This window comes from Thermobia domestica, chromosome 2, assembly GCF_964235325.1.
Source record: "Thermobia domestica chromosome 2, izTheDome1.hap1.1, whole genome shotgun sequence".
NCBI classification, from domain to species: Eukaryota; Metazoa; Arthropoda; class Insecta; order Zygentoma; family Lepismatidae; genus Thermobia; species Thermobia domestica.
The window spans coordinates 332,227,946-332,242,486 of record NC_137455.1 but is presented as its reverse complement, the minus strand read 5'-3'; the positions used below and the strand labels follow the sequence as shown (position 1 = coordinate 332,242,486).

At 36.1% G+C, this 14,541-nt stretch overlaps 1 protein-coding gene across 12 annotated transcripts in view; it reads left to right on the top strand.

Annotated features, from left to right (window-relative positions):
- The window catches only part of tmod (tropomodulin), a 190,578-nt gene that overhangs the window by 128,347 nt on the left and 47,690 nt on the right, over positions 1–14,541 (top strand). For all 12 annotated transcript variants that reach the window (XM_081749120.1, XM_081749121.1, XM_081749119.1 and 9 more), the window contains exons 4-6: positions 1,303–1,423; positions 4,366–4,586; positions 7,884–8,038. In XM_081749120.1, the coding sequence (XP_081605246.1) occupies positions 1,303–1,423; positions 4,366–4,586; positions 7,884–8,038 (497 nt within the window). The remainder of the gene's footprint in view (positions 1–1,302; positions 1,424–4,365; positions 4,587–7,883; positions 8,039–14,541) is intronic.

Here is a 14,541-nt window from a genome sequence, read left to right as displayed (position 1 = left end):
AGTCCCTATTCAAAGACGTGGTGGCATCGCGTCACCTTCCCTAGAGACACGTCCAAACATCACCATATTTTGCGGAAATTTAGTGTGTACGGCACGATGAACATTCGATGGATTGTAGGCAAGCCGTCTGTTCTGGGGATTGTGTATCTGATCCACCATTTTATTTATTTATTATTTTCTTTCTTTCCTTCTTTTCCTTTTATTCATCAATCATCAGCGGTTCCTGGTTCAATGAGATGTTTCATGAAGGAGTTTCTTTGCCTTGCTCAAGTATTGTCTGTCAGAAGTTGGTTGGCCTTTACGCCTCTTGTAGGAGTGATAGTTGAGGCCTTCATTCGCAGCCACCTTGATGGTAGATACTGCAACATCCATTTCCAACGCTAGAGCTCACATTTCTGTGCCTAGCTCTTATGTCACTTTCTCCTACAATCGTTGATTGAATTCTAGTATTCAGCGGCAATCGGAATGTAATTTGTGTACACTTTCCTACCACGACTTCGTAATCTCGGTTATATGACTGCATTTCATGGCGTATTGCTTTTACGGTTCACATAGCATTGAGCAGCTGTCTCGTTTGCGGAGTTTGGATGCCAGGCACGAATCATAATGATGCAGGTAACTCTTCTCCAATATTCCAGTGGTTTTCCACTTGTTATCTATTGCAGTTCCTATGGACACCACAGGTGTATCTGAAACAACGGAATAAATACATGTTTGGACCAGCAAATACACCCCAACATCAAATATTGATGTATCATACAACATACAAAGTGACAAATTTAGCACAAATATATATAATTATCAAAATAATCTAAACAAATAATCCCCTTTAGCCTTGCTGCAGCTTGTATTTATCACAAAATTGAGGCATATGTTTCGCTAATCTTTTCCAAGTGTGAAATGAATATCTTAGTAAGTAATACAGATTCAGGAACTGTAGACAAAATCATAATATACAGACTTGTTGGTTAGTTTAACATGGGCTAAATTAATTTATTTAGAAAGAATAGAATAGAATTTGAGTTCAACATCCCTTTCAGCACAACTTAACGTGAAATCTGAACCATATGAGAAAATCAAACAAAAGAGCCACATGAACAATTTTCGAGGAAGATGACTGTAAAAAATGAAAATTTTGAACAAACATAGTGGATTTTATGTGTAATTTAGTATTAAATCTAGTGCTATGATAAGCTGCACATTATATATCAATTCTATAATTGTGTGTCCAGAAAATTTTAGTTTGTGTAGAAATAATTTATTGTATTGTATTGCAATGGGTATTGCTCTCTTTTGTTACAGTGGATTCCACCTGAGTGCCCTAAGCAAAAGGAAGCAGATGAACAAATGACCATCGACTTAGGTGATGAATATGAAAGTGCTTTGACCAACGCTACTCAAGAGGAAATAATTGATTTGGCAGGTAATAACATTGACTTCTACATACAATATGACTTGTTACTAAGTATGAACGTTAACTCAACGTGACATTTCTTTTATTACCAATTATTAGTTAAAATCATATACTTTTGCTGTTTATTGCTCTCTTATGCATTTGTTGAAATTTATTTATCCGTAAAGTGGACGATTGCCCGTTGAACTGCTATTCATACGTACGAAATATGACTGTTGTTAGCGAAGAACCGAACTCTCCTTTCAGTTGAGTATTACTGTTCAGTATTACTTCGCTTGACTGTACTGAATCATAATGTTTTCCAATAATATATACTGGTTTATCTAGTTTTAACGATAATATTAACATTTTACATTGAATTAAAAGGAAACATAATGCTTCCAAAATTACGATGTAGCCATATTAGTGGTACATTTGTTTGAGATGTGCATGATCATAAGTTCATTTCCTAGTTTGGATACAATTTTCATTAACCAACACTCAACTTTATGTACCTTAAAAATCCCAATCAGATTGTTATGTTCTTAGTATGATCCCGGCAACCAGTCCTGTTGCCTTTGACAGCTAAACACTAACGAAGAGATTAGTCTTTTTTTTTTTTTTTTTTCATAGAAAATACTAAAATCAGCAATAAAATTATTGAAATATTGATGGTCATTATACATACTAATTCATAATTTAACGGTACCAATATAACTGTCTACAATGGTAGATAGTAGATTGGTACCGTTAAGTTGTGGGTTAGTAAATATAGTGACATTCCAATAACAATTCATCAACGTTCCAATAACTTACTGGTGATTTTAGTGTATATTGTAATATCCCATGTGAAGTTGTTTACAAACAAATCCACGCATCAAGTGTTTATAAACACTACCTCGTGCTTCATCAAGAGGAACTTCCACCAGGGGGACCTGCAATCACCTGCAGACGACGTTTAGCCCCTCCCACGAAGCAGAAGACGAAATTGAAGCAGCAGCGCCACCGCCACCCAAGGGACGCTATAAATTGGACAGAAGAATGCAGCTCAGTACCAGTTTTCTGGTGACCCTCCTTTAGTCTGCTACGGGACTCTTGGAGTAACCTAACCCCAGGCCTCTAGTCTGCTACGGGGCTCTGTCTGGGAATCCCAACCTCAGCCGCTTAGCCTGCTACGGGGCTCTGTTGGAGATCCTGTCTGTGACCACTCGGTCAAAGACTACCTTTTACTTACCTTTTAAAATAGAGATCAGATTGTATAGTATTTTGTGCAAATACTTTATAGTGGATTTTTAAATAAAACTGGTAGTGGGAGTTCGATTCCGGACGCTCTTTTTATTAACAGCTCTGCCTCTTCCTTATATATATATATATATATATATATATATATATATATGATCTTGAAGTTACAGCAATTTGTGGGAACAAGTACGACGTTTCAATAACAAATGTGTTTTATCAAGTCGATGTAACCTGCTTCATTGTTCATAACACTACATCTGAGTATGTAAGGTTTAGTACAAATAGACTACTGTTGCACTGTACGTACGAAAAGCTCCCAGTAACTGAAGAACGTCGGCGTCTCTCGCACAATCAAGCAGACAGCTAGGACTCTTGCTAGCAAGCCCTCTTCGGATTCTACTGGCGATTCATACACCAAGGATGAGCTCCTTCGTGGTTAAGCGGTTAGCGTACGCGCCTTTGGCGTGGAAGATCCGGGTTCGATTCCCGGCGGGAACTCATGTGGTTCGGATTCTACGTTAATCAGTAGGTCCACGTCTCATACAGCCTCGCTGCTGAAAGGACGTTAAACTCAAAATCAACTTAACTCATACACCAAGGACTTGACGTATCCTCAAAGTAAAACGGAGAGAGGGTTGAGATCCTGGGAGCGCGCTTTCCCCGGATGGGATCTCCTCTTTTAATCCAACTATTAGGAAAAGTTGTATCCAAATAATGGCGAACATCCACATCAAAGTGGTCAGGTCTAGAGGTACAATCTCCAATAGTTCAGGCAGTACATCACGAAGGAAGGAAGGAAGGTCCTTGGTACATGAATCGCCAGTAGAATCCGAGGACTTGCTTGCAAGAGTCCTACCTGCGTGCTTGATTGTGCAAGAGACGCCGGAGATATTTGAGCGAGTGAGACAAAAACTTCCTTAGGCGTGCTACGTGCATCGAGGTTGGTGGTCGTCACTTTGTGCTGTTGCTGTGAGTTTGTGGTATGTACAGTGCAGCAGTAGTTTCTTTGTACTAAATCTTACTTACTCAGATGTAGTGTTATGCATAATATGAATTTGCGATGATTGATAGGCAGACTTAAGAAGGTTAAATGTTAACAAGTAGACCTTTTAATAAAGCACGATTTTAACCTATAGTGTACACTGGACCAAAGGGTTGAAGGAAACAACTAGTTTTAATAATTCAGAAAATCATGCTTTAGGGTCTTGATTTTAGCACTTAAATCTTTGTCATGGATTACAGCTATTTAATTTCAAATCTCAAGTGTAAATCATATATGTTAATTTAGATTGCCATAATCCATCCAAACCATCTAAGGTGGTCGTCTCTATTATAATTATTATTATTTTTCCGCTTTCGCCATCTGATGGTAACACTTCCATTCGATTTAGATTAGTTCTATGGTTGCAAATTTACCTTATTGTTTTATGCTTCAAGCTGCATGTAACAAAAAACTAATTATCAAATGACTTTAAAGAATTAAGCTTACCACTATCATGCAGTGTATTTAATATTCAATAGCAGATGATTAACAATATTCAGTTCCAAGAAACATAAGCCTGCCTTTATAGTTTCATCAGTAAATATAATAGTAAGTTCCATTTAATGAAATTCGCGAAAATTTTGTTCAGATACTGTTGTACTAGTTTATATTTCTATGAATTGTTTGACCAAAACTTTATTTGCTGTTGAAGTTTATTAACATTTTAACATTTTTCTTGTTTCCATAGCTATTCTTGGTTTCCATTCAATGATGAATCAAGACCAGTACCATGCATCTTTATTGAACAAGGGACAACCTGTTGGTCTTGGTTGGGATGGTGTAACAAAAGCATCCACATTAAAAGTTTTCCCAATGGACCCTCCCAATACAACGAATCCTGAAGAATCAATTCGGCGGGTGAAGGACGATGATTCTTCATTAATAGATCTCAATTGGAATAATATTAAGGTAGTTATAAAAAATGTTCTTTTTTTCACGTTTTCTTATGAGTTTTCTCCATAAATCCTTGTCCCGGAATTATTTTCCTGTTAAACCTTTCTCCCTAAAGTTATTCTTAACCCTATCCATCCATTTCCTTCTTGGTCGTCTTATACCTCTCTTCCCACCCTTTTCCATTACCATCACTCTCCTTACTACATAATATTTTCATCTTTTCATTAGATGGCCATACCACTGCATTCTTCTTCTTAAATCTTCTTAGATATCTACAACGATGTGTCTACTTATACTTGAAATACCGGAAATTATTGTGTAATACTGGAGATACGTAAAAATTCCTTTTGAGACCCTTGGAAATAGCAACCTCATCATTTGGATATAGGTGGTGATAGGGTTAACTTGCCGATCACTGAGAAACTGCCAGTTGCTGATGAGATCAGAAAACTAGAACTGAAATGCAAAGTTCTGCTCCAGCGTGCAAAAGAGGAAGCAGAACCTTTGCAAAAAGAAATGGACAGCTTGAGAAAAATAGTCAAATCATAACCTGAAACTGTTATATTTTAACTTACTTTATGTACAGTTTGTATTCATCTAGTATTTGAGAAGTACCAAGATGGTAGCTCATCTAAATATGTAAACATGAACATTAAACATGTTACTCTTTGTTATTTGTAATTAATTGGTTTTCTGTTAAGAGTTTTTGTTGTTTCTGTTGCCTATATCAATTGTAATACAAATATAAATAAAACTAAATGTGTGTAACACGATGAGCCAGATGAGGAAAGGGTTGGGTGTAAGGAGTGACTGGAGCCCAACATACACACAAAGTGAGTGTGCATTACCATAGGCATCTGGGAGAAATAACATCCAGTTCTGTTCTATTAGAATACTGAAGAAGACTTTACCTTTTCAGCACATTTTGCAGGCTGTTTTCCATAGTTTGTCTTAGAATAAAAATTGCACCCTTTGTACTCTTTCCTAGCATAAATCCAAATTGTTCTCCTATTGATGTTTTTTCCCGTAATCGAGCTTCTATAATTTTCTCTCAAATGTTCATCGTATGTGACCTTACTTGATTCGTCTGTGACATTAGTTTCCAAAGTCATATACATCTCCCTTCTCCCTGAAAATGATACTATTTCTCCATTAACTTGGCATTCTTTCCTGTTCATAGATTTTCTACATCAGATCCCATATAATATTTATATCTTCTGCCCCAAACTCTTCCGTGTTCCTACTGGTATGCCATCTAACTTACGGCTTTTCTTGTCTTCATTTTCTTTGAACGCATTCTCCACTTCTTCACGGTTTATTCTTGATGTTGCTTCAAGATTTGAAGTTCCATTGCTGAAAACTCCCTCGGGTTTTCTTCATTTAAAAGCTTTTCGAAATAAAGACAGAAAGTTAGTTAATTACTTTCATTTCTTACGAAGGGAATTGCAGGGTGTTCCATTTACAACTGAACCCGGAGTGGGGTGTCATATATTTTCAACTGAAAGTGGTACATGTATAGTCTTTATACCAAATTTAAATCTTGTTCATGCTGATATTTTTAAACCTAGAAATAATGATTGGAGTTCATTAGGATACATGCATTGTTGCTGGATTTTTTTTCTTTTTACAAAATTTGGGAAATGGTATGTAACACACGTGTGTGAATATAGAACGGTAATTCCCCATCTTGAGTAAGTGGAGTAGCGCTGCATCTATAGTGTTCGAGAAGGAATTGTTCATTTTTACGTATAGCCAATAATTAATGCCTTTTTAATAGCAAACAAATGGAATCGTTATTTTCTTAAATTTAAGATGTGCATTGGCAACACTACTGGTGTTCGTATGCAACAACATATGTATTTCATTACTGTCTATCACATGCAATTACTGAAAACAAGAAAAAGAAATTCAACAACTTAGTGAAAATATTATTACTGTTATGCACCTGACAACCATGCAATGTGAAAAGATAGTAAATTTGAGCTTTAGAGTGGATGTTTTGAATGCCCGCTGTTTTCCTTCAAACACTGGCTCACTCGTTTCATTATGTAGAAAGCAACTACATGAAGAGTCAAAGAGGCTAGTGGAGAAATAACTTTATCCAATACACCGATTCGTGAAGCCTCGTCTGTTACCTTCAGTTCTTACACAGCCTATACCTTATATGTAGTGATGTAATGCTAAAATTTTTAATAGGTATATGGTCAACTGTTTTAAAAATATATAGCTTTTACGCTCGTACTTTCTTAAATTTAAGGTGAATACACATTGAACTATAGAAGTATTAACGTAGGTATACACCATATACTCTGGTGCACTGACCAATTATACCCCTCGCTATACGCATGTAGATGCAGAATCGTAGTTCTTGCTATATTTGTTTTGCGCCACAAACACTAACTTACGAACCGACTTCCTGAGTGAATGTGATATACGCTGCTTAGTGTTTTGGAGTACATCTTATGGAAGAACATGTAGTTGTTTCTCATGCCTTTTTTTATGTACAGCTCCCTTCTAACAAAAGTTTAAAACTAGTAGACATATTGTTGACTTATCTGGAACATTTGCATTCGGAAATGTTTCCTACCCAAGGTAGAAATTACAGTTCACATGTATGTTGCCTACCATTTTCCATGTGCTTTTTCATTGTTTTTATTTATTTATTTTTTAGGAAAAAGTACTTCATGCTATATCCGGTAACACTGCATGCACACTAATGAACTCCATTCGGTGTTTCTAGGTTTAAAAATATCAGCATGAACAAGATTTAAATTTGGTATAAGGATTATACATGTACTACTTCCAGTTCAAAATTAACACAATTATTTACACCGGGTTGCGTTGTAAATGCAATAGCACTTTCTTGCTATCTTTCACAAGAATTTAAGAGAAGGTAGCGAGAATATCCTATATTTCATTCTCATCTTCCTGCTTTTTCCTCCATTATTATTATTATTATTATTATTATTATTATTATTATTATTATTATTATTATTATTATTATTATTATTATTATTATTATTAACAACAACAAGCTTACGTGCAGGTATGTGCAGATAATACATACGCATACATAATAATAATAATAGGTTTTCAATATGTTTACTTCTATATGTTAATAGTGCGTTTCTGTAGTTCTTTCAGTTGCCACATTTGAATGTGTTTAGCAAACTTGAACGCATTACAGTATTTCGTCTTAAACTAGATGCTAGCACACTGAAGCATTCAATGATATGAAAGAGTTACTGGCGATCATTATTTGTTGTTGATATGATTGTAACTGATTTTTTTTTCTTTCTTTCTTTCTTCTAGAATATCTCAGAGGAACTGTTCATCTCGTTGTTCGAGGCGTTGACGGTTAATACACATCTGGAAACTTTAAGCCTTGCGAATACAGGACTTTCAGATCGTACGGCACTCAAATTGGCAGAAGCTTTGGAAAGGAACAATACTCTTCGTGTTCTCAAGTAAGTTCTCTTACAGGCCACCGTTTGATAACAATGATGTTCATATTAAAATTTATATACCTAGCACATTGTTTTCTGCAGCCAATTCTGGTACTTCCAATGAAATATATGTGTATATTATGTGTGTCCGTATGCGCGCATCATATTTTCCTTTATACTGCAAAGTTCAGCTTTTAATGTTCTTGTTTAGTGCGAGTTCTTTTAGTTACGCGAACCTGTTGACACAGGAACGATGTCAGACATTTTGAAAGGAGGTAACAGGATAAAATTGTGTGGTTTTTCGTAACTCATTGTATTAAAACTTCCGTCCTTTGCCCTACAGCTTTTATAAAACCTCTGTAAAATTCAATTTGAAGTCGCTTGCTTTTATTTTTTAAATATATAAGTTTGGCCAATCTGGGAAGGTTTCGTTCATTTACTTTGGTGCCTAAAATGATGGGGTCCATCATTGCATTTTTTTTAAAAATTTTTTTTTTGTACGAGTTTTTTCGGGCCCGGAACGTTTCTATCTCTTCATTCATGCGCCAAAGGATGAAAGAGACGAAGCAATTTCAAAATATTACTTGCTGAACACCTGAGGATATTAGCTAGTTTGTAGTAATAATGTACTAAGAGCAAGATTATAGGTCTAATACATTGACAATAGAAATCTTGTTGGCAGCTCGTCTGTTGAAATAATACCAAAATATTTATATTTGCCCTTCGGGAGGAGGAAAGTTTTGAAGTGCAGTACCCTTTTGTTTCTTAGAAATTTTATTGTGAGATTCACTTCAAATCGTAGTGTGTTAGGTCGGATAATACAACCGTAACTTGAGGATTTCCGCAGGAAAAAGTCCCAATAGTGTAGTCTTGAAATTCAAGTGGTCATCTGATTTGCGCACGCTGCCAACTATCTCTTTACCACAGATTACTTGGATTTGACTTGACTTATCCTTGACAAAGTACCTTAAAAGCTGTTATATTCGGAGGTAGTGTGGGTTGCTGTATAAACTTGGAGTAAAGTATTCAAATGGATTATTATTTTAACCTGATATATTCTGTTAAAAAATGTCAACCCACCTTTCTTTGAAATTCCCGTACTTTTATCCTGTGTTACGTTTTATTAATGTTTATTTTTCTTGCGCCTGTTAGGTCTTAAATTACAAGCCTATCGTGAGTACAAAGTATTTTAAACAGGTGCTGCTATTTTTTCAACATGATTATTCCTCATGATAGCTGAGAGATTAGTAAATAAATATGTGTTATAGTATACAAATGTATGTATATTCAATGTAGTAAACATGGATATGCCTGATTCTAAAATAGTCTGATGTCAGTATTAATTAGTCTTAGCACACCTTTGAGTCAATCACTGTGCTTTGTTGGTCGTTTGAAGTAGGTGTAACATTTCAATCTTTCAAAAAGAACGAAACTCAATCATGATTTCGTTTAACGCAGTGAGAAGGCAAAAACAAACAGCCTCACAATGCGCTTGATTATAAAATGAAAGATGCACTCACTGAATAATGAATTTTAACGTCATCCGTCATTATAGTTCAGCTGGCGGCCTTCGACAGTGCTACGTTCACATATATAATAAATGGCACTAACATAGCATTTGCGTGCTTGAATTTGATCGTTGTAAATTTACAAAGATCGTTCCGTGCTAAGTATCTAAAGAGTCCACCCATCTAATATAGCATAGTAAATGGATACAAGAAATTCAGAGAGGAGGATATTTTGTGTAATTGTAAACATTCGTGGGAGCTGGATGTATCACAAAAAAGAGGGAGGCTTTCCAGCACGAACGTTATAAAATTTACTACTGACATCCCGGACAAAGTTTATAAAATTTACTACTGACAACACACAAACAGTATAGTATCGCGAAGTTTCGAAATGCGTAAGCTGAAATAATTCGTGGAAAGTGGTGATTTATGGAGAGAGAGAGAGAGAGAGAGATAACTGTTAATAAATGTATAGGTTGACCGTATATATAAATAAGTTTGTTAAACATAATAAAGATTATGTGGGATTCCCAATTAAAGTGACTGACAATTTCAGTCCTCGCGGTGAAATATCGCACACTCCCGTTTTCACATTGTTTGGAGTTCATTCCACGAAACATGTTGTATTTCGATAGATGGTTCCATATCTATTCCATGGATGGGTTTGTTCACTGAGGCATTTTTCATAGGAGTTAGATTTCGTCTAATTCTTTCCCTGGTGGTTTAGTTCCCCGAACTGAGGCAACATTGCCTCTTTGTACGACCATGTTTATACATTGTGTTAAAAAGGAACTGGCTCTGTTATCTCCAGTTAGAAGAGTAATTTGTTGACTAACTTCCTTGATAAAATTGAGACCTTCTTTGCCCCAAGCTCCACTGGTTTCCACAGCTATAGTTACGAATTGGTATTTGTCAATTAGGTTACTATATTTGTTTCTCTTTTCTGTTTCTTTTCTACTAGCTATGGTACCAACTTGAACCGATGAAAAAGAAATATTGGAAGGAGCGAACGTGTCGGCGCATGTAAAGTCCCAGACCAAGGCTTTTCCTCTTTTCCAAGGTATCAATGTTAATCCATCACATCCCTTGCCGTCTGATCGATTCCATCCAGCTGGTTCTCGTATTGATGGTATCCCTGCGGAGATAAGACCTCTCATTATTAACTCGTTAACCATGGAATGTCGTGGGTGTCTGCCAGCACTTTTTATACAGGAAAGTCCGTGTAGTCCTCTTTCATCTACTGGGCTCCTGCAAGCGAAACATTTATGAGGTACGCAAATCTCTGCACCTAAACGTAATGCTATAGCAATTCGGAAACTTTCATTGGGTAGATGGAGTCCTAGCGAAGAAGATGGTAAGGCCTTAAGCCAATCGCCTGCTCCAACAGATGTGACAGCAAGTAGTCTGGCTTTGTCCTCTAAATTATTGGTTGAATGCATTAGGTAAGAGAAGTGCGATTTGATGATGGGATCATCCCATGATGATTGCTTTGTCCTTGCGCTTAGTGGAGGAAGTTCAGAGCTGACTAGTAGAGCCCATGTGGAAGAGCATTCTGTGATTTCTGAGTCTATGTATGGGTGAAGGTCCTGTTGTAGTAATGATCCTATGAGGCTTCGGGAATCGTAGAGCGAGGCCAGAAAGGCTGGAATAGCTATATCTAAGGTTCGACGAATGCCCAAACCGTCATTACTAACAGGAAGAGAAGCCTGGAGCCAGCTGTTATCTTTCAGAGCACAATTGAGTATAGACTCTAGTCCAGATTTTATGGCGTTATCATAATGTTCTAGAAGGTCTTCATCTTGCCATGTTGAAGAGCATCTGAGAAAATATAATATTCTTGGAGTACTGAATGAAGACTTTAGTAAATAGAAGGCGGAGTGTGCTGAGATCGGAGATCATCGTGAGAAATATAATTCTAGTTTGGCTATTTTCTCTTTTATTAGTGTTCTTCGAGCTTCTGTTGAAAGGGGAGCTCCGAGAAGATAAGCATTTGACTGTGACATTAATTGAATTCCTGGGGCTGCTTTTCTGTATGATGTAAAATATTTCTGCATCTGTCCCTTTGTTGCTGTGAGAAAACTAACCTCACATTTTGAGAAGTTGAGGTGTAGACCAATTGTTTTAGATTGTGCGTAAATCATGTTTAATGCGTTTAAAACGTCATCTGGGTCTCCATCAATACATCCATCGTCTAAATACCAAGTATTTAGATCTGTGTTTATTTTATTGACTATTGGTTGTAAGGTTATTGCAAATAGAGCTGGTCCCAAGAGATCACCTTGCTGCACTCCTCTTTGTGAGAGAATGGTGTCCTTCCCATAATATAAATTGCTAGCTTCTGAATAGCTCTGATGAACATAAGGAAATATCGAAGGGAAATTATCTTTAACTGTTGATAGCATTGAGTTTCTGTCTAACTCGTTGAAAGCGTTCCTGAAATCAATTTTTATGAAGACTAGGTTTTGGGTGAGGAAAAGAGAAATATATATACCTACTCCTTGCTATATGCCCACTCCCAGTGGAGATAGGAATAGATGCAGTTGTTGTTTAATTCTGCTGCAAATGACTTTAGATGAAAGTCTTCTCCAGGTATTTCGTATTGCGATTGTTCTGATTCCTCCCGATTTATTCTTTAGTGCTATCAGAGAAGCTCCGAAGACCATGGGTCTTACTTCTTTGGGAACGTTTCCTGATATTACCATTGAGAGAAGATCGCAAATTATTTTAACCAACTTATTTTTGGAATCTTGATTATTGAATAGAGTTAAATCTTTGAGAATAGATGGACGTATATTATCTATACTTCCTGATGAGCCTGGGGGAAGGATTTGAATGGACGCATATTATCTATACCTCCTGATGAGCCTGGGGGGAAGGATTTGACTGCTCTTAGAAATTCGTTGGTTGAGACTCCATTGATGTCGATCTGAAAATTGGATGTATCAGGTGGTGTAAATTCATAAGTATGTGGCGGATGTTTTTCTTTTAACAATTACAAAGTTGAAACATCTGTTGAAGCTAAGGTGTCTTCAGAGATAAGTAGTCTTATTGCTCCATGGATGTCGCCGTCGGCTAACTTGTTCTCTATGTGTTTGACGAAGATGTTATTGACTAAGTTATTTGGAGTTTTATACTTTTTTGTCTTTAAATTCGATTGATTTGCGATATCAACGTGATTCATATTTGACCAATATTGAACTCTTCGTTTCACCCATGTTGTGAGGTTCTTGATATTTTCAGCATGTGAGGGCATGCAAAGTACTATGTATGGAAAAGCAAAGAGATTCATCCAGGAGTCAAAATAATTAAATATCACAATTTGCTGAATAACTTCGTATAGAGCTTCTGCCACAGTATGTCTTCTACCTCGAGGAACTCTGCGTAGAACTGATGTTAATTATTTTAATTTTCTTATGACATCATTATATTTGGAAAGACGTACCGTATTGCTCACGTCGATGTTATTTGCGTTATTATTCTCTGTATTAAGAGAGGTATTGAATGCAGAGTATCTCACGTTAGAACCAACTGATTCCTTTTTCTTATTTGCTTCGTTGTGACATTTACTATAATGTATTGACAGACCTCTTGAATTAACTAAATATTTGTCACATTTGAAACAAAAGTGATCGTTTGGGTTATACCCAGACTTAGTAGCTATATTTGGTGTATTTATCGATTGTGTGTTCGATTCCTCTTGGTTACTTGGAAATACATCTATGTTCTCGGTTCAGTAATTTCTTGATTAGTAACATGTAATTCGTTAACTGGGATGAAAGAATTTATATATATATATGAAAGAATGTATATTTGAAGTAATAACTCAGAATGCTTACATTATTGGTTCCTGTCGGTGGTGTCACCTTCACAGGAGTCCCCCTTTGTACTGTAATGTCACTTGTTGAATACTCGTATCCTCGGTGAATTTACACCTTGAAAATGTGAGCGAAGAGAAGTCAAATTATACAGACGTATTTCTTCTAGTCTAGGCATCAATTTGACAAAACTGCTTTCCTTTTCGAGTTTAAGGGAAAATCATGTAACAATTTGGCATCCGATATTTTCTTAATATATACCCATCACTGATCACAAAAATACCCGGATGCCAGAAAAAATACCTAACGGGAGGGGAGGGGAAAAAGTCGAAATTTTAGCCATTTCTGTTATTCACTATTTCTCCGTAACCATTGGACCTAGAACATCCAAACTTTTTTCTTTTTTCATTTTGTGTGTCTAGTTGTCTTCTACAATTTAATTCTAGTGTACTTTTGAGCTAAATATAATAGTTTTCTTGTTATTTTCATTTTTACTCAGTATTGGTTGCGCGTGACGTCAGTCTTTTAGCCACAGTTTCTTTTCAAGATCGAATTCGGAAAAATATTTCCTCTAAAAGTTTTTGGTCATTTTATGCTCTTTCAAAAAATGAATACTTATATTAGTGTAGGACTAATAGTGCCTGAGTTATAAGCGACTTTATTCTGTCGTGTGCGAAACTGATCACGGCGTGGCCCAAGAGTTACCTTTCCACAAACGGTAGATACTAGCAGCTGATGATGATTAATATATATATAATCTTGTCTGCCTGCAATTATATAATCCTGATGATTAAGTCTGTCTATAATCTAATTAAAAATATCCATTTTTAATATCAACTGAGGGGTTTTTCGGAAAATAACCCTTGTAAAAACAAAATTTCTCTGAAGAATGAAAAGAGAGCTTTCTCTAGTACACAGTATGAGAAACTCTACAAATCTGTTTCTTTATATGTTTCCCTGATACCTTCTAAAACATGCACAAACTTGCAGCTTTCTACTCATTTTTCTGAAAGAAAAAAAAATGTCTTGTTTCGACAAGGGTTCTTTTTGCTACAAGTCCTCTGATTTATGTACTACATTGGTACTGAGCGAAATAGAGCAGGAACCAGATTTCAAAATTGCCTTTAAGAGAGAATCATGAACAATTTTCCATCCACTTTTTTATATATTACCACCTTTCCCTCTTAATACTTACTGTAAC